Here is a 21130-nt window from a genome sequence, read left to right as displayed (position 1 = left end):
ATCCTATTTCTTTCTGTGATTAAACGAGTTACTGCAGGATTCAAACTCAGAGACTTTGGCTGATAGTAGTTTTTGGCACGAGCAATGACCCCAGGTCCCCACACACTGAACATAAGCAGTGCCACTTAAAGCATTTTTATTCCCAAGCGCTACAACAGCGTGTTTTGCAGCAGCTTCCAAGGAAGGACTGGATTATTTTAGTGTATTCACACAGGCTGAGCGAGCCTCCAAAATGTAAACCAGCATGTTCAGAATGCGGTGTTTGGTGGCAGTGCGTGCGAGCTGCTTGCAAAGGGGGTTATTTTTGTTGGGGTGAAGAGAGTGCGTGTGCTGTGTGTGTTGTGTTGTGGGAGGTATGTGCTGTGCATGGGGGGCGAGGTGGGGATGGAATGTCAGCTTGGGGAGAGGGAGAGGAGGGAGGGGGGTCTGGGTGCCTGTGATTGGTAAGAGCTCCACAAAGGCATCTGCCAGCAGGACTTCAGAGGAATGTGAAACCAAATCATTTACAAGTTAAAGATAGACGCAGAATACACAGCATCTTGAGCCAGGACTTAAATTCATCCCTGTCTGCCTGGCTCCTCGCAAAGCTCTGCCTGTCAGCTTTCCTCTGTCTCCTCTCAAGATTCTAATATTCCCTTAAAAAGTACCTTAATTCTGGATTCTGTGGGATTACTGAGGTGGCAAGAGGGATCATGGTGCATACCATAGGGTAAGTAGGCAGCTTGCCTTTAGCCATTTGCTGCGGTGGTGTCTCTGCTTTGCTTCTGCTTTCGGAGCTCAGTTTTCAGAGCCCAGGAGTTCCTTTAAGGTAGATATCCAAGTAATGCTTTCCCTCGTGAGTTCTTTTGCCCTTTTTTCCCAAAACAGATTGTTTGAACTTTATTCTTCAACAGAGGGTTAACTCACGGGGTTACTTGTTTTGATGTACTTAGTGAGTCTTTGTCTTTAATAATCTTTCCCTTACAGTTTTGAGTGCTGTTTCCCTATCGGCTGGATTTTGTTTTAAACCTTTGCCCTTCATCAGGGCTGCCTGAAATGCTGCTTTTTGTTACAGAGTTGAAAAGCTAAACTGCTTTTCACAGTGCAGAGGATACAATCAGTATTTGTTTGCTTGTTTGGCCGTGCATTCGCTTACCTGCTATTTCCTTGTGTGAGTTTGATCACAGCACAGTATTCATTATCTTTAAACTTTGTGTTTGTTTGCTCCCAAATAATGCTCTTACTTGTCTTTTGGCATCGATACTTAGTTACATTTTGGTTTTTATGTTTTCTCTAACCAAAATCAATCCTATCAGTAATGAAAAAAACATACGCATTCCCCTGACGGTCTTTACTTAAGATTTGAGTCTGTGAGTAAGAAGAATCAAAGCGTCGTGTTCTTTCCACAGCTTACCAAAAGTAATTGCAGTATCTAGTGGATTCATCTTGTATTATGAGAATCACCTAAGTGGCAACGTCATGTATTTTGGGCACGAGTACTGCACGTTTGCAGCAGGGATGCTCCTAGACCTGGCGTCGGCGCCCATTCACCCAAATAGGTTCAGCATCTCTGACGTGTCGGTGGTGCCCACAAAGGCTGTAGGAAGTGGGTACTGCCTGCAGGTTCCTGGAACACCAGTCATTTCTGGTTATACATACAAGCACAAAGAGACTCGTGCAGTGTCATTCTGCGTCTTGCGAAATATGTGCAAGCGAATGAACTGAAATAGAAATGCTTGAGGGAAAGATGATGGATCTGATATGTTTGATTGTCTTTCTTCCATTTGATCAAGTTGATCAACCTGTTGATCAGCTTTCTAGAATTCTGTAAAAAAACACCTGGCTGAGCAGATCTGTTGGACTAAGGGAAATGATGGGCTGGATGATCTTGGAGGTCTTTTCCAGCTGTGGTGATTCTATACTTCTGTGATCTGCTGTGAATTCTTTCCTGTGTGGTTAAATGTAGGGGATGAAGGAGGGGGAAATGCAGAATCTTCAGTGGAGCTGTAGAGAGAAGAACAATTACAGGAGTGAGAAATGCCACTTAAGCCAGTTCTGATTGTTGACAATAGTTGGGTGTTTTCTTAACTAGTTGGTACTAGTTAAACACTTCAGTCCTATGCAAAATTCCAGGCCAGGTGGTTCTTACATTAAGGCGTTTTGGTATTGAAGTGGAAGAAGAAGTTTGAGGAAAAAATACGTATGTTGGATGAGTAAAACATCACAGTGGGTCTTAGCAGAGCTATGGTTGTTTCTTGCTTTTGCACTTGATTCCTGCAGCTTTGGACAAGCTGATTTTTCTAAACCCCTGCAAAATGGAAGGGAGTGCTTGTATTTAGATAGCAGGTCTTGCAGGGATTAGGCATTGCCTCAGAATCACAGCATCACACATCATAGGGGTTAGAAGGGACCTCCAGAGACCATTGAGTCCAACCCCCCTGCCAAAGCAGGCTCCCTACACCAGGTCACACAGGTAGGCATCCAGGCGGGACTTGAATATCTCCAGAGAAGGAGACTCCACCACCTCCCTGGGCAGCCTGTTCCAGTGCTCCGTCACCCTCACTGTAAAGTTCTTGTGCACATTTGTGCAGAACTTCCTATGCTCCAGTTTCTGGCCATTTCCCCTTGTCCTGGCTCCACACACTGCTGAAAAAGTCTGACCTTGCCACTTTGACCCCCACACCTCAGGTATTCATAGACCTGGATCAGGTCCCCTCTCAGCCTTCTTTTCCCAAGGCTAAACAGACTCAGTTCACTTAGCCTTTCTTCATAGAGGAGATGCTCCATACCCTTCACCATCTTTGTGGCCATCTGCTGGTCTCTTTCCAAGAGATCCCTGTCCTTTTTGTACTGGGGAGCCCAGAACTGGACACAGTATTCCAGATGATGTACCAGCCTCTGATAGGGCTTAGTACAATTAACTTCTCTATTCCCCAGGGCTATGGCAAAAGGGGGCAGGGAGGATGAATTCACAAATCTGGAAGCAGAGGTTCACCGCACCTTTCACAACCTTCCTAAACTGCGTAAGAAAGATAGACTGACACTCCGAGGTGAGCAGAAAATAGAATTAGCGTTCCATGGGAAATTCCTGACTCAGTTCAAAATTAAATTGCATTTCCCTACCGCAGTTTATTACTTTTCAGAAGCATTGGTTCAGGAGCGTGATGTTCCCTTTTCATTATCTGAGGCCCTTCTCTCGTAATTAAATGTCCAAGAGGTGCTGGAGAGCTTCGTCAGAGGGAAACCCGCTTTGTATTGTGGGAAGTGAAGCCGCCAGAAACAAACAGCTGCAGGAAGAAACAGGCACCTGAACCAGGAAGAGATGCTCCTGGGATAAGGAGCTGCAATGCCACGTTGGGTTGACTTAAACAAATATGTTCTGGTGTGGAACCTGTCCGAAATAACAACTTTAATTCGTGGTAAATTGGAAAATCTTTAATAAACTATTGTTTTCCCGTGGAAAATGTTGATACCTTGGGAATAAGCCCTACTTTACCATGGCTAGTAGCATGCTTGGTCTCAGAGCAGGCAGGCCTCAGCCTCATACCTGTTACCATCAACTTGTAAGTGTCTTTGTGATGGGAGTTCAGGAAGGTCATAAAAGGTATATATGGGTTTGCAACATTTTTTTTTTTTTCCTTTAATAAATTATACGATTTTTCCATTGTGAACCTTGTTAAAAGCAGTGGCAGGAATGTACATAAGGACTTTATAATCCTTCCTTAATAGTCTCTGCAGTTATTGCCTGTGGCTCTTATTTCCTTTCTGTTGTGATCATTTTTTTCTATTGTACGTCTTTATTTCTAGCCTCATCTTCAGCGTTTTTTCAGTGATCATTGTGCTGAAGATGAGGAAAGAGGAGTATTATCTGGAATTGCTTGGTAAAAAGTTTAAGGGCTTTTCCCCAAGGTTCCCTGAGAAGATGCTGGCATGTTTCTGAGCTCACACACACCTGGGAGCAGCTCTCAGTGATATAATTTCCTTTGGGTCCTAATGAATCTACTCCTGGTGCCAGCAGCTAATTTGTTTTGGCAGAATGTGACAGGCAGTGCCTTACACAAGGCACCACACTGCAGAAAGCCTCGAGCCTGTAATTCTGTAACTCTGTCATAAAGGAAGAGAACATGCAAAACCAAACAAACCTAATGAAATTAGGGTGTCCTGTGTAGCCGTGTATGAGCCAAGGGGGTCTCACAGCTGCATTTACTGGGAATCCACGCAAGTCCTGCACTCGCTATTGATCCTGGCTCCATGAGTATAAAGCAACAGAGCACTTCTTGAGCTAATTATTACTGTAATTATTTCAGTATGAAGTGACTCTACCTGGAAATACAGTGAGACTTCCCACTAATGGGATGCTTAAAAATGCATCTAATTGCAGCAATGGTAGTTGAGAAAGCTTTTGATACCTAACAGTCTGGAGAAAGTTACCCTCCCCTACCAAGGGGGCTGTTGCACAAAGCCAGGTTTCTGAACCAATTGCATGGCCTCTTGTTACATTTGGCTATAAAACCAGCACTGAGATGTGTGCTCTGAGTAATAAAGATGGGACGAGAAAGCGCTGGGCACAATGAATCTCTGCTTATTAATTTATTTGTGGCGTCTGCTGAACTTAACCTTCCCTGGGGCACAGAAAGGAGCGGAAGACAGCAAGTATCTGCCCATCATCTCTGATAAGCCACGTGAGGGCTTGGCGTCTTATTGTTTGCGACTGCTCTGAGATCAAGGGATGGAAAGTGGTACCTCAGTTCTTGTTTTCTTTTATATCTTTTGTAAGGATGAGGCTGCACTATCAAATACCTCCCTGTAAATTTCTAAGGATGTTTGCACTCAGTGGAGCCCCAAAAAGAAGAAAGAAAGTGAAAAAGGAATGAAACACAGAAGTCTGTGAGCAAGTAGGCATTAAAAACAGTTTATTGACAACTAGTGCCTAGTTCTTTCAAGCACAACAAAATTAAGTTCAGCTAAAGCACGGAAAAGTACATTAGGAGCAACATTGTCCTTGGGTACTCATTACCAAATAACAGCTGCAGACAGAATTAATCTTAGCCTTTCCCAATGCATTTCCAGAGTACACCTTTTAACGAGACTGGATTTAGTTTGAGAATGTGGAGAAGTACACGGTTCTTAGCAACAGAATTAAAAGTGTTTCATTTCTGATTGCTATTATTATTATTTAGCACAGGTGGGACTGTCTCCTTTCTTTAGCTCTGGCTTCAAAACTCGTTGAATGAATACACATGAAACGTTCAGTTTGACTGCAGTATCTGGTCTGTGGAATTTCATGTCAAGCACAGAGTTTAGCAACCAGAAATAAAAAGTTGGTGGTGACTTGGACTAATCCTTGTGCTATTTAATGTGCACCCACTTGGAAACAGTGTATATTGCCTCTGATGAGGGCATAAAGCAGATGGGCTTTGTGCCCTTATGCCAGCATGGTGGCGTTGGGTTGATGATTGATGGTAGTGGTCTTTTCCAACCTTGGTTGTGTCTGTTTGGCAGGTAGGGAGGGAGGCAACATCTCCCAGTATGGAAATCACAGAATGGGCTGTTGCCGAAAGGAGCTTGGTCATAGAATCATATCATAGAACCATAGAATGGCCTGGGTTGTAAAGGACCACAATGATCGTGTAGTTCCAACCCCCCTGCTATGTGCAGGGTCACCAAACCACCAGACCAGGCTGTCCACAGACAAAGGGAAATGGCTGTAACTTGAAGCTAGGAAGATGAGGTAAGCCCTAGGAAAATGTTGTCTCTGAAATACACTGCCAGTGGAGGCTGTGGAGTATCCCTCTCTGGATGTGCTAGGAATGGCTTTAATAAACATGAGTATATCTGGCTATATCTCGCAGCAGGAGGTGGATTACAGATCTTTTCTGTCTGCCCTGTGATTTGCTGATACTGGTGATAATCCTGTGCCTGGAATTATTTTCTTATTGCAGTGCATGCTTCCTTAATTCTGTTAGGACGGGTCACTGTGCAGAGCAGGACAGTTTTTGCTGAGGTGCAGAGTGCAGAGGCACTTAATCATCGTGTAGTTTCCTCGTTTTGAAGTGTTCCTTAGGTGAGTAGTTAAGATACAAACAGCTGGCTTTGCATTTCAGCTCAAATACCATCATCCTGAAATACTTGGAGACATCACTCTGTCAGCTGGCACTTGACAAGCCGTCCTAAATTTGCAACGCGTAATTGGATTCTTAGGATGAAATCCGAGTCCCCTTTGAAGTCATGGGTTTTTATAGGGTACAGATTTCATGCTGAGGCCCAAGTGGCGTCCACTTGTACATGACGGGCTTTGCTGTCCCAGGCAGACTGCTGTGTGTGGGATGGGTGCACTGGAGGGTATGAGAGTGTGTCACTCATGCTTGGCCAGCACTTGTATGCAGAGGGGCCTTTGGAGTGCCTGTGCGGGTGAGGGAGGCTTCACGACAGGCGTTTTATCGGGGGAATCAATTACTCTTACTTTTCTTTTTCCAGTTAATGTCAACAAAACGGTATTACGCCATCTGGAATGAAAGAGGAGAGGCAGTCAGTGAGAACACAGAACCCGTTTTGGGTTTTCAGATTTGGTTGGCTAAGACTTCAGGCATTCTGTGTTCTCTTCAGTGTAACTTTTTTTTTTCCCTTCTTGCTTTTTTTTGGGGGGGTTCTGCCCCCAAAATATTGTTTTTTAGTTTCTGATAACCTATCATTAGAATGTAATAGATAGGCATAACCGTAAGTCAAATGTTTTGCTAACTACTGGTTAGTGCCCTGTGATGAAACTCATGTAGAGCTGTCTCCAGTTGTTGTGAGCTCGAATAGCTCCACTGGAAGCGCTCTGGCTTTGTTTATGGCAGAACTAACTCAGAGCAAGTTCACTGTTCACGCTGTGGCTACTTTAGATTTAGCGGAGATAATTGGACGTTCATCCTCAAACAGAGATCGTACTGACGTAAAAGCTCGGTGCTAATCTCCGAGCTGGGAGTTAAAATTTCTCGTGTTCCTTAATGTATGGTTGCATTTCCACATCCAAATTGCTTTGCAGGCTTTTCTCAGCTGTGCAGTGATGCACCATGTGTATGAATGGTACGCGTGTACCCGAGGCTAGAACCAGCCTGCAAGGAAGCACAACGCCTGGGCTTTAGGACCACCAATAGATCAGTCGTTAATAACCTTACTGTGTAATTAAATCAGAATGATTCGAAACGACCGTTAGGGGGAAGAGAGCAGAGGAAAACTGTTTCATCCTCACAACGTCATGTTTTCATTGACCTACTTACAGCAGGGAAAGAAACGTGTCCCTTCCCATTACAGCAGAATAGGTTTGTTCAGCGATTTTATAATGCAGCAGCATAGGAGCAGACCGGCTTTTCTAACCACGCCAGGAGGATTTGGCAGCATGAGTAACATTATTTCACACACTTAGTGCTAAGAAGTGTAAGTTCCTGTCCAAGCTATAATGTTATTAACCCAATCAATTCAGCACAAAGTGCTTCGACTGAGAAAAAAGACCTGTATTCAGAGGTGAGAGGAAAAAGGATGTGCCTGGAAGTGTGCAGGGAAGCCTTTTACTGGCAACCACATCTCCATCATCTTCCTTTTCTCAGATGCAGGGCCCCTGCCCTCCCTGAGGCCCCTCTATCATCCTCTTGCCGCTGGGCAGCCCTGCTGCAGCGAGCTGAACCAGGGGCATTGGGCCTGCCTTCCCTCCGCATGTTTGCCCTGCAGCAGGTGTAACAGCACACAAGGCAAATCCCAGATGCTCTTGGTCTTTCAGGGTGTGCCATGAGGCAGTGGTGGCCGCTTGCAGGGCTGGGGACATTGCAGGGAGTGAGGGGGAAGGCTGGCTCAGGCCTGGTGGTATGGGGCTGTGCTGGCTGCAGCACTCAGCGTGTGATACTGATGTTGGTTGCCTTATGTCTGGGTCAATAAACCATCTCATTTTGCAAATAAACACCTGCTGCTAGCCCTTCTCGGGCCAGCCAGGTCACATCCCTCCGCAAGGTGTTTTTGCTAACTTGGTATTGTCAGAAGCATTAGTCACTGCAGTGGTGGCTTAATAAGTCACAGTAGGAGCCAGCTGGTAATTAACAAATTAAAGATATCCTAGATATTTTCCTCAAATATTTCATGTGTAGCAAAAATAATTAGAAGCAGAGCACTTCAGCTGTTTGGAGCAGTTACATACGTGAAAAACACCCTGCCTTGTCAGGAAATAATTCATTCACAGTGGCCAGCAAGGCCTCGTTTTGCTGCCATCTCAGGATTCATAAAAGCACACACAAGAGCTGTGAAGCAGGGAGAGAACAAATCTTGCCCCCTTTTTAACCCTTTAATTCTGTCCCGTTTAACATACTGATCCAAATGGCTGTCAGTTGCATCTATCTTTAGGAGCGGCACTGCTCCATAGCGTTCAGCTGCTCCCTTCTGCGCTTAACTTTCTTTCATGTTAGAAACGTTCTGAAGTAGCAGCTCGTGTGTGTGCTCAGGAGCGGATCGTCTCTTGGAAAGATGAAATCAGCTTGTAGTCACAAGGAGGAGAAACAAAGGCAGTACAAATTGTATTAAACCTCTAACCAGGGCGAGGCTGTACGGTGTGAATGCAGATGATGATGGTTTTCATCGTGTAGGTTAGGGAAAGTACTTTGGGATGCACAAGCTTGCTTTAACTCACTTGGGGTTGCTTTATTTTATCACCAGATGGTGACCAGTGGTTTCAAATTAAGATGCTCTCACTTACCTGTGCTTAAAGGGTGAGTGATAGAGCGCTTTGATACGTCTGCCTTCTGTGCTGCTTCAGCTTCCGTCATCCCGCAGCCTGGCTCAGGGCTAGGCTCTGAGTGTGCCAGGGGCCTTTGACTCTGCTTTTTCTCTAAGACAGGATCTCATCTGAGCACTTTGAGGCAGAAGGAGGAAGGAACAGAGTAAGCGACTGGAGAGGCATCATTTCCATGGGTAGGGCGCAGCTAATGCCATCATGGGAGCTATTGGTACCAGCAGCAGCTTGGAGAAATATGATCTGCATCTGAAAACTTTCTTCTTGGAGAAAGGGAAAAAAAAAAACCTGTTTGAGAATGTGTATCTTTTGATAAAAAGCAAGTGCAAGTCTTTGTCAGACAGTGGCAGAGGTTTTATTCAAGGTTGGGCTTATCGTTAGAGGTGTGAAGGGCTGTATGATGCAGTGAAAGACAGAAGTGGCTGCCCCCGTAATACCTTCCCTCTTTGCTTCATTTATTCAGCTCCACATTGTTTGATGGATGAGCAGCAGGGATTTCAAAGAACGTGTTTCTGAAGCTTATGAAAGAAACAAAATTCCATGTGCAATTTCAAGTTTTTAGCTTCTTAGGGTCAGACGTTTGGAGTACTTAAACCTTTCTTTACTACACAGGGGGTAGAGGTAGAAGAGAAGTCATTCTCTTCTCTGAAGTCATTCACACAAAGTAGTTAACAGTGCAGACCTGTTCTGTGTACCCTGAGTTCTCTGTTGTTGTTGGGGGTGGCTTTTACTTTGGGGTTTTCTGATCATGCTTTGTACTGGCTGTTGTTCAGGCGTTTCACTGTTTTTGCTGTGTAACAGTAGAGCAGGGAAGCTCAGGCAGCCCTGGAGTCACTCTGTGTGCAGAGTGTGGTCCTGCTCACCACACTGCAGATGGTGAACCTAGAGATCCAGTGGGGCAGGCAGAAGCGTGGCAGCGTGTTGTGCATTACCTGCCATCCCACAGCCTTGCTGTGAACAGCACCATAGGTACCTCTCCCAGTGCTGCCAGCAATCCCAGTCCTTCAGCTCTGCAGAGTTGAATGTGCTGTGCTTCCCTTCTTCCTGAGTTCCTGGATTTCTGTTCAGAACAGCCCAAGGTCGGGGCACGGGGCTGGTTACCACCTGGATTTGTTTCTCTTCTCCCATTACATCGCAGATTAGTATTCCTTCAAAGAGGATACACAGAATTCTCGTGGCATTTTAAGCCACGGAGATTTCTCTTTAGTTTGTTTTAGCCAAATAAGATCCTTGTAGCTCAAGATTAAAGGAGCATTGTGATATTTGGATATTGCCTTCAAAGCCCTGTATTTCAGTGCAATCATTCAAAAATAAACTTCACATTGACAAACTGCTTTTTTTTACCCGCATTTCCTTTTATTCTGAACAACTATCCTTTTCATTCCAGCTGCATAATGCTCTGCAAAATACCTTTTCTGACATTCTTTGTTCTTTGCTCATTGCCCCAGTCGTTCGAGTCAGGCTTATGCCATTCTCTTCCATTTTTATCTGATACCTGGGAAGCAGGGAGCAGGAGCACGAGTTGTGCGAGGGGTCTGGATGGCTGAGTAATTCCACAAAGGCTGCTGCTCACTTGTCGGTCACTGCACTTGCGACTTACTTTTGCTAAGATAAATACCAGAGCACTGCCGCTTTGGTTCAGAATGCAGGTGGCTGAGCTGGCAACCTGCTTCTTTTGTAGCTTTCAGAGCTGTCGCCCCGACCTGGAATCCCCAGCAGGCTGCAGGGCAGCAAGAACAGCAGTTCTGCTGGAAACTGATTGGAGCTCTGCTGACCTCACGCCCGCAGAGTGCTTCCTTTTATTTTAAACAGCCATGCAAAATGCCCTTCCCAGCCCACTGCCTCAGTGTCCTCCCTCCCTAAAGCAGCAGGTGGCTGGACCCTGACATGCCACATCTGGCATGTCACAGTTTGCAGTTGTTTTCTGCTTCTTGATGATGCAGGGATATGGACTGGATGTTGTTTCAGCTGCTCTGTCTGTTCCTCTGCTCTTTGAAATAAAGTCTGCCTGCTTTAGGTATTAGGATTTGCCGAGGTTGGTTCTACTGTTGAGCTTAGTGTATTCGTAGGATCCCAAACACTATGTGTACAGATCCTTCTTGCAGCGAGTATCTCACTGTGTGTGAGAACCCAGGCACGTATATGTGTATAGTTTTGAAGCAGTGATCATGGTGATACGTGCAAACTTCTTTACTCAGCCTTTTCATTTGGATGTAGATTTCCGCGATCAATTGCTAGTATGAAAAACCCAGTCCATCCTGTTCAGAATACACATGTTTATTCAGACCATTGTTAAAGCTCATGCTATTCATGCATGCTCTTTGCTCCCATGTAAGTTTTATTTGGCTTTGATCTTCTGTAGTGCCCAACATGCTTTTAGAAACCACTTCCCCACAAACTGTTATTTCACTGTAATTATAAGAGAACGCGCATATAAATTACAAATGAGAATATAACCCGACTGGATGTTCTTAGAAACAGGAGAGCACTTACGTGCAATACAATACATTAATCATGTATAAGGATTCAGCTATTAACTGAATTCTTTTAATACAGTACATTCAGTACCAAGATTATGTGAAAAACCTTCTTGGGGGAAATGTTGATGGGCTTTTGAAATGGCCTTTCTTTTCCTTTTTCTCTTTTTGGCTTTAGTTTTCTTAACTTTCCACCAGCACTCTCTTGTTACAGATTTGAAAGTGAAAAGCTCAGATGACTCCAGGTTAAGTTACCTCTTGTGTGTATCGATGGGTGTGCGTATATGGATATACCTACAGACGTATGTATCTGTACACATATGGGGTAATATGTTTTGGACCTTTTTTCTACAAGCTTTTCTCTTGATGAGAATCTCATGGTGCATTTAGTGCTGCTTTGTTTCAACAGGACTCCTTGTGGACAAGGGGTTTGCCTGCTGGATGCGTTCACAGCGTGGACATGTGGTCACTGGTAGGGCATTTCTCATACGAACTCAACCCTTGTAAATCAAGTGAGCTGTTGTTCCTTAAGAGGGTGTTATCCCTTGGGTTGGCTTCAGGCTTACACATTTCTAAATGTCACTGATAAAACAAAGAGGAATGTGGAATGCTTCAAGCAACCTTGCTTTGGATTGCCTCTACAAAGGCATGTGCAGTCCCTTCCTCAGGCTGGCAGGATGTGCTTCCATGCCAACGCCAAGCTGAGGAGCCTTGTTAGCACCACATGGAGCCCCAGCAGCTGCTGGGGCTGACAGCAAGTTGGAGCTGCCTCCAGGAAGCAACTCAGAAAGCAGAGAAGCTGTCTGTCCGTGTAACCCATGAATGTCTCATTCCTTGCATGGCACTTGTGCCCAGTGCAGGTAGTGGGATAAAAGAAACTTCTGCTTCCCTGGTCTTGTCCTTCTAAGCTTCTAGCTTTGGGGTGGTGACTGTGCAGAGGACTGTGGTTATTTTATAGCATCTTTGCTCTGCATTGATAGAGTGTAGGTCACAGTCTGGGTCACTTTGGGTCACTTGAAATTCTTGTACTGATTTAGGAAGAACAAAACAGAAAAAAGAGGTGGTTTGGGGATGAATAGCCATTTTGCTTTTAAATAAAGAAGGGGATTTTCCTGAAACTGGAGGAAGTGACATAGGAGATAACACATAGATAGATAACACATCTACCACTTGTAAATTATCTTCTATTTGAAGTGCAAAAGTTTGAGCAAAAGACATTGCAGTTCTCTTTGGAAGAAAAGTCTGTTTTATAAGTAGCTGGTTCTCACCTAAATCCTTTCCTACTGGAAAACACATCAGTTGTGATGCCCGTAGCAGTATTTAGAGCAGCAGATATATTTAAATGTGAGTTAAATCTCACTACTGAGATTTGCATAGTGAAACTTTGCTAGAGCCATCCCACCACGAGCAAGTGCAATGCCACAAGAACTCTGCAGATTAAGCCAGATGTTCTTTGGCACTGGTAGTGTTCTAGACCTCATTCTGTGGCCAGAAACCCAGCTGGTTTGTGCTCTGTGCTTTCAGGTAGATCTGTAGAGACTCTTCTGCTTCTCCCTTCTCAATGACCCCTCCGCAGGGCAGTGTGCCACACTCGAGTGCTCTTCACAACCTCTGTGATTGATGGGATATGAGAGAAGCGTGTTTCCTCGTCTCACACAGTGGACAGCACTCCCATTCGAGGGGAAAAGGAAAGAAGCCTGCACCTTCCTGATGCCCTGTTGACTGCCATCCTAATGGGTTTTTGGGAAAGGATGCTCATTCATTCATAACTTCATTCATAAAATAACCCCATTTCACGCCCTGGAAATAGAGCAGTAGTGGAGGCTGGATTGCAGGCATAAAGCTTACAGAGCTTTGAATGTAGCGTTACCATTTGTGTCTGACTTTTGGAGATGCTGTGCAGCTGTATCTCTGAATGAAACCCTACATGCTAATTACGCTGTTATGGTGTAGCTATCTTTACCGAGTCTGTCCTGTATGGCTTTTGATGGCTGCTTGCTGGCACTAGCAGCTCACCCGGTTAGTTATCTTATGTCTTATCTTTTGTCTTTTATTTAATAAATATTGTACTTATAATTTGCCCTTGTTTTATACTGTCATCCAATTTGTGATCTGGAGCAGCAGTGGTTCTCCTGACCCTGCAGGAAACTGATGAGTAGAATTGCTTGGAAAGTAATCTCTACTGGAAATCTTACTACAAAGAAAATTTAGCTGGTTATTACAGAATTGATAGTCCTGTTCATTGACCTGCCCGGGGCAGAATGGAAGGTCAGCTAAACATTGAACCCTTAGTAAAGAAGTGTCACTTCATGTTAGTATGACAGTCCTAAGATAGGATCACATATTATTAAAGGTAAGATGTGCAGAAGCCTGCTTACAGATTTAAAAGCATCATCCTATATGAGAGTGATTATTGAGCAAGACGTTTGTGTTGTCATCTTCCAAATGGCAGCTCTGTCTGTCTATGATTCATCATGAAGGAAAGAATTTCTGGTGCTCCAGTTCTTTTGACCCGATGTGAGAACTTTATGGCTTGACTTTTTGATCCCCACAAGTTAAATGCATTATTGCAGTTCTAAATCTAGTCTTTCCATGAAGATACAACATTACACAGTGAATGCTTAAGAATAATAAGGGGTTCCTGGTAGTCGGTGGACAGACCTGAGGCATGGTACTGAGCACGCAGTCTCTGCTTGGCTCTGGAAATGGTCTTTTGCTGCTCTGAAGAAGCAATCTGCTCTGTTTTGCTCCTCTTTCTCTGAAGGTCGGTTTGTGTAAAACCTGCTCCAGATTTCCTTTTGGCACACAAATAGAACTGCATGCTACTTATCTGGGTATCCTCTTTCTTGAATCTAATACTAGCACGCATCTCAGATTTCTTTTTCATCTGCAGGAATATGACTGTGATAATTTTACCGTAACAGCCTGTGTGGCTCCACTCATGTTTAGGCAGCCCATTTGGCTCTCTGTGGCCTTCAGACACATGACCTTGGGAGAGGCAAAGGCTGTTCATGCTGCGAAAGCCCTCTGCGTGGGTACGATGTGTGTGGGCATGTGTTTCATCTAACTTTGAAAGGGCATGACTGATAGACAAACTATCCTTCTTTGTCTCTCACTGCCCGGATTGGCCACAAGACACTTCTTCTGGACTCGTCTGAGTTCGGCTGGCAGCCCTGCCGCCTTTTAGCTTCCCTTCTTCTCTTTATTTTTCTGCGAATTATCAACTCACTGGAGAGCAGTTGATAATATTGTCTGTGATAAACAAAACACATAAAGTCCTAACTATGTAATAGCACTGCCAATTAGGAAGGCTGCCCAGCTGCTCCCAGTATAGTACCCTGTTTTTTCAGGGTATTCTTGTAACTTTTAACATTGGAGATGAAACCTTTCGGGGCAGCTGCTTTCCTCAGCTTGAGTATTTTTGGAATATTTCAGCTTAAGTGATTCAGTAAGACTGAGAACAAAGCTAGCATAAAAATAAGGTATATATATATTTTCATGTGAAAAGAAAACCTCAGATACTGTCTTTGGTATGCTTCAGTATTCCTGTGCTTTGGAAGAAGGATGTAAACTTCAGTAGACCCCTTGACCTTTGTGTGAGGAGCATTTATGTGGTTTGTGCAAACGTGCCCATGTTTGACCTATATATTAGCCCTTAGGGCAAAAAAATGCCAGAGTTGCTCACATGTGCTGAGAACTGGTTTTAAACTAAGACAGGGGAGATTTAGGTTAGATATTAGGAGGCAGTTTTTCACTCAGAGAGTGGTGAAATGCTGGAGCAGGTTGCCCAAGGAGGCTGTAGATGCCCCATCCCTGCAGGCATTCAAGGCCAGGCTGGATGTGGTTCTGGGCAGCCTGGTCTGGTGGTTGGCGACCCTGCACACAGCAGGGGGGGTTAAACCAGATGATCTTTGTGGTCCTTTTCAACTTAACTTAGGCCATTCTACGAGTATAACCAATTGAATCTTTGACACATTCAGTTCTTCCACACATGCTGGAGAACTTCTGTGCTGCATTCTGGCACTCAGAGCACTTGTGAATCCTTGAACACCTGGCAGACTTTCTTCTGCATTTGTTTACTTTGGTAGACACAGAGCTGCTCAACCAGAAGATGAGGAGTTGAAGATTGCATCTATAGCTCTTACACACAGAGAGGATGATGCAGTGCGCAAACTGAACTTTGTCATCTCACAGCTCTTAAACATGGAGGCTACTGAACCAAGCAGACATGTAACATTCTTGTTACCTAATTCCTCTGGAATAACGTACTGTATATAATTTGACGTTCAAAACAGCTCTGACCCAAGATCTTGGTGTGCTTTTAAGCTTCGCCTATTACCCCATGAGGTAGGCGTAGCACAGTGAGGACCACACAGCCTGCCAGGGAGCAGTTCTAGGGCAGCATAGGCAATGCTGTTCAACAGATGGAGGAGGGCAAAGGATCGATTCCTATTCCCGGGCAGTAAAGTCTCAGGAGAGAGAAAGGGTCTTATATTCAAATTTCATTTCGGTGTTGGTTTATGAAGAACTGCTTTTCAAAACTTATAGTTTTCTGCCATGTTGCCAAGCACTGGTCAAACAGATCTCACGGGGAAAAAAGCAAAACACAATGAAAATAAATATATCAGCAATTTGAAACCTTGGTTACAGAATACTGGCTGGTATTGAGATGAAAATAATCCTCCTGTCATCATTGTGCCTTGTGTTAGGAGCACATCTCTGCTCTGTATTTATTTTTTGTGCTTCTTCAGTGCTCTCCCTTCAGGAAAAGACTTTTGATTGAATTTCTGTTTATTCACTCTAGTCAGATGAAGATTATTTCCAGTTTGTTTATTTAATGCCCCGTGCTTACCATATTTTATCCACATGAATAGGTTTGCATGAGAACAACGTGAAAGTTGCATGAGGAGGGGAGCAAAGAGTTAATATTTTTCTGGACTACACAGTACTTTGGGATACGTTTCTTTAATGACTCTCCCAATCCTCTTAGGTCCACCTAAATAAATTCTTTATTATGGAGAAGAACTTAGCAGTTTATAATGCTAAGAGATATTTTTCCCTTAAAAAGATCTTGTTTATATATCACAGAATTACAGAATGGCCCAGGTTGGAAGAGATGTCAAGGTTCACGAATCTCCAGCCCACTGCGCTACAGGCAGGGCCACCAACCTCCACATGTAGTACTAGACCAGGCTGCCCAGGGCCCCATCCAAGCTGGCCCTGAAAACCTCCAGGGATGGGGCATCCACAGCCTCTCTGGGCAGCATATGCCAGCACCTCACCACTCTCATAGTAAAGAACTTCCCCTGATATCCAACCTAAACCTTCCCTCATTCAACTTAAAACCATTTCCCCTTGTCCTGCTATTATCTATCATTTCAAAGAGTTGACTCCCCTCCTTTTTATAGGCTCACTTTAGGTACTGAAAGGCTGCAATGAGATCACCCTGCAGCCTTCTCTTCTCCAGGCTGAACAAGCCCGGCTCCCTCAGCCAGTCTTCATAGGGAAGGTGCACCAGCCCCCTGATCATCTTCGTGGCCCTCCTCTGGACTCTCTCCAACAGCTCTCTGTCTTGTACCAAGGGCTCCAGACCTGGACACAGCACTCCAGATGGGGCCTCAGAAGGGCAGAGTAGAGAGGGGCAGTCACCTCCCTGTCCTTGCTGGCCACCCCTCTTCTGATGGAAGTAGTTGCATTGAAACTCAGTGCAACTGCTCCAGTTTCCCCTCTCATAGCAGTGGTGTAAAGATAGGTGAGTCATTAATCAGTACTTCATTGAAAGGAAAACTCAACCCAAATCCGTAGTTAGGTGATGTACTAAAGGCATGGCCCTTCATTATTGCAAGTCAGACCTTCATTTCCTTTGGGCAAATGCATGTTTGGAAACAAATGAGAAGAAGATAGCCCACATCCCAACAATTTGCTCCAGACAAAAGCTGCCTTCCTGTCTTCTTTGGAGGAACACTCAATAGTTATGTACGCTGTAATTTTTGTATTAAACCATAGGCCCCGGTATAAAAGCATTAAGGGTTTACCCTTAGCTATACAGAACTCAGTCATTATTTAAATATGCTCTGGGCTTTCATTGTGGAGTAAATGGATAACCAGCTGCTCAGATACAAATATTCTGATTAAGACAGGAGAGTAATTGGTAAGGACTGGTTAGGAAGGACAAATGTAATTCTCAATGTTTAGACAGCACAGAAAAATGGTGAACTTCACATTGCACAACTGAAAGATGCTGAACTGAAGGGGAGCCGCAGCTGATGTGCAGACATGAGTGATGTGAGCTTAGACTGACACTGCAAGAGTTTTTTGTGTATAGGAATCAGGCAGTGTGCCAGTTGCCCTTTCTGCTGCTGGGGCTGCCAGCGCTCACCTCAAACCTGATGTTGCTATCGGGACAAGCTTGGGCTCTTCACAGTCTCTTTGCTGCTTGAAATGCAGCCCTGTGTATCAGTGTCAGACTAAGGAATGAGGGTTACTGAAGGAGCATCAGACAGTCAAGTCTCTCATGCCCATGACAGGAGGAGGATGAAGGCCTGCCAGCTCCATGCTGGACCTGTGCTCTGAAAAGAGGTCCAGTGCTACTTAGGAGACCAGAGATGCCTTGTTTGGCCTTCCGAGCAGCCTGGAAGGCTTCCTCAGTGCTATCTGTGGGCAAAATCCAAGTTTCTGTGTAAGAATGGGGTAGAAAGAAAGGCTAAAAGAGAAATAAATAAATAAATAAATAAGCCTATTTTCCAAAAAGGTTCAAAATCTTGGCTGTGTAATCACTGGTAACATCTGTGACAGTTACTCTCTGATTTAAACAAAATCGTTCAGCTACATCAGCTGGGAAATTGATTTAGGATGTCAGCTCAAGTGGTCTCACTCTACTAACATGAAACATAGCTTTGGAGATGAAACTTTGCCTCTGGCTGAGTGCTGAAGTAATGAAACTCCCGCTCTCCGATGACATTTGTAGTTCAGAGGATACGTGATAGCACAAGATATACCTCTCATCCCATGGATTCTCACCTTACGCGGAAGAGCAGAAAAGCCTCTTCCTTGTAGGCACGGAACGACGGAATGGATACGACTCATTCCCAATAGGGGCCATCACTAATGTCAGCAGTTAATACACAGCACAGCATAAACCAAGAGGACTGCTTTGAGAAATGAGGTCTGCTTTGAGGTTTTTCTTTCTAGGTAGAGGAGCATGCTGCTGTTAGTCTTCCAATGCTCAGGAGCACAAGCTAGGCTTTTTGAGAGTGTCTTTATTTTCACGCTCTCCTTGTTATTTTTTGCCTTTGTTCATTTAATAACCTCGATTTGGAGCTAGGAATACTTGAACTTAAAATACCGATTCTTAGGGAAACCATTGAAGCTGAAGCAGTTTTTATGAGGTTCAGCAGCTTTTTACCTGTCCTGTTTACCCATCGTCTGTGCTTGCCAGGGGAGTTCTGTTTCACTTGTGCATGTTCCAAAGGATAACAATTCCTCGGGCAGGTACGCACTTTATCTTTGTTTCTTGCTCCTAGCGTAGGGTCATCGATGGAAAAGCTGGACCAAGTTTGCACTGTTGGGGTCAGATTTGTGTTCTCTGCCTGCTGAGAACACACTATCGTGCATTTCAGCTTTAAAGAATTGGCACCGAAATGGTGAGTTTGAAGGGTATGATCTTTATCAGTGTACTCTTAGGTCTGCTCAGCCACTGTCAGGCTTCTCACTTGTGGTTGTGGCAGGAATTCTTTCAGGAGCACAAGGGAAGTGGCAAATCTCTCAGGTAAATCAGCTGGCCTGGGATTTATCATTATTCCCATTATTATTATAATTTGAAAGGGAAAAGGCTGATTTTAGACACGAGCTTTTCTCTGCAGTGTGTTGGATTTACATTATTCGGAAGGAGCTCAAGCATGCAGATAAATACATCTAGCTGAAGAGGTAAGAAGCTTGCTGCATTTAACAGCTCACCGATGGAGGGCCCGGGGCTGTGTCTCTTCCAGTAGTGCATGTGCTGCAGAGATCACAGAACCACACAGAATTGCAGGGGTTGGAAGGGACCTGAAGAGATCATCGAGTCCAACCCGTCTGCTAGAGCAGGTACAATAGGCTGCACAGTTAGGCATCCAGACAGGTCTTGAATATCTCTGCAGAAGGAGTCTCCACAACCTCACTGGGCAGCCTGTTCCAGTACTCTGTCATCCTTACTGTAAAGAAGTTCCTCCCGCATGTTTGTATGGAACTTCCTATGTTCAAGTTTTAGGCTCCTTGTCCTGTCACTGACACACCACCAAGAACAGCCTGGCCTCATCCACTTCCACCACCCTTTAGATATTTATAAACATGAATCAGATCACTCCTCTGTCTTCTTTTCCCCAGGCTGAACAGAACTGGGTTACTTAGCCTTTCCTTATAAGGGCCGTGCTCCAGGCCCTTTATCATCTTTGTGGTCCAGATGCCCCTGGCCCCTGCCATGCATTAGTCTCAGTCTCCATAGCAGGTGGCCACAAGCAGGCAGCCTGCTGGAGATGTCTCCGTCCTGTGCAAACTCTGAAACCATGCTCAGAAGCTCTGTGGAAGAAAGAGGGTTGTTTAGGACCAAAAACTGCTCCGGGGACTGCTGTAATGCTTCAGTGGTGTAGGCAGTGTGCTTCTGGTACCTGGAGCATTCCCTGCTCTGGTTTCTCCCATTGATGTAGACGGGCTTATCGCTGGCATGTTTGACACATCTGTTGTGAACCCTGCTGCAGGCTGTAGCAGATTATGTAGTAATTCTGGGCAGGCTGCCTCCCAAGCAGCTCCCCAGTTCAGCTGGACCAAATCTTCCTGGGAAGCAGCAGAACCCAGTTGCACTGTACATCTTTGGACGGGTGGGATTTTGCCAGCAGCAGCGATATTCGAGAGATGGTGCAAGTTTGCTTCCAAAATCAATGAAAATATTTGTGGGAAGGTCTCAGCATTGTATACAAAAAAGCATGTCCGCTGTGCCTCGCATGTAGTCAGTGCACTGCTGCACATTGCTGATGCTGTGTTTGATTTTAGCCTCCCCAAAACATTTTTCAAACAGCCTCGTGCATTCTGTTCTCAAGCCATTATTTCTTGGTTGACAACCAGTGGACATATTAACGCAGAGTCTTTGCTTTTATACATGCTTTTAGGAAAGGGGGTTCAACCGTGGAGTTTATTCTGGCCTTATTCTTTTTCCTGGTTCCTATATATTTGTGATTTTGTTTTCTTCTGTTGGCAAAGTATTTGTATTGGTACCTCCGTGTGCATTACATGGTGATGTTACTGTGGGATAAGTAGCAGCCTGTAGCTCTCCTGTCCCGGACACGTCAGAGATCACTGGTGCCTTTGTGCAAACAGCTCAGATGGGAAAATTTGGTTTCAGTTTTCAGGGAGCGTCAGCTTCACTTCAGATTGATCCAGATTGCGTCAAAACGTTCTTGTATGTGGTTATGTGAGGAGTCACGGTCAGGGGGTGAACTGAAGGACTGCTCCAGCTCGCCTCTTTTCTTAGAAATGAATTACATGCTGAGCAAGCGAGCTACTTCTGTAGTTTCCTTGGTACAAACAGAAGTTTCATTTGACGTGTATGTTAGAGTTATGCTGTTTTAGGCTGAAGTTTCTTGTATAATTAATAAACACTTGTGTTTTTATTCAAGACAAGGGTCCTTCCCTACACGGTTCCTCTGTCTTTTAATATGGGAGCTCTTGGTTCCAGTTTTGTGCTCCTGGATTCGTGCATCTGTAGCTAGTACCAGCCTGGTGTGTTCAAACACCTCTTTAAGATGTTTTGATTGTGGTGATGCTGCGTGTCAAATGCCATCACTGGAATTTTCAAGTCACGGGCAAAGCAGAAGGGCTGAATCCAGCCCAGGACTCAGGACAGCCTAATATGGATGTAGAATGTATCTGGCCTCTGCATTTC

General features: G+C 44.7%; 1 protein-coding gene across 6 annotated transcripts in view; it reads left to right on the top strand.

The window, feature by feature from the left end:
• DTNA (dystrobrevin alpha) overlaps positions 1 to 21130 on the top strand; it is a 219347-nt gene that overhangs the window by 40066 nt on the left and 158151 nt on the right. For 4 of the 6 annotated variants that reach the window (XM_072330610.1, XM_072330609.1, XM_072330604.1 and 1 more), the window contains exon 1: positions 543 to 709. The exons of the other annotated variants lie outside the window; for them this stretch is intronic. In XM_072330610.1, coding sequence (XP_072186711.1) covers positions 693 to 709 — 17 coding nt within the window. In that variant the 5' untranslated portion in view covers positions 543 to 692. Of the gene's footprint in view, positions 1 to 542; positions 710 to 21130 lie in introns of those variants that run through there. 6 annotated transcript variants of the gene reach the window in all.

Source organism: Excalfactoria chinensis, chromosome 2 (genome assembly GCF_039878825.1).
Source record: "Excalfactoria chinensis isolate bCotChi1 chromosome 2, bCotChi1.hap2, whole genome shotgun sequence".
NCBI lineage: Eukaryota > Metazoa > Chordata > Aves > Galliformes > Phasianidae > Excalfactoria > Excalfactoria chinensis.
The sequence above is the reverse complement of the archived record's forward strand: the minus strand, read 5'-3'. Positions and strand labels throughout refer to the sequence as shown.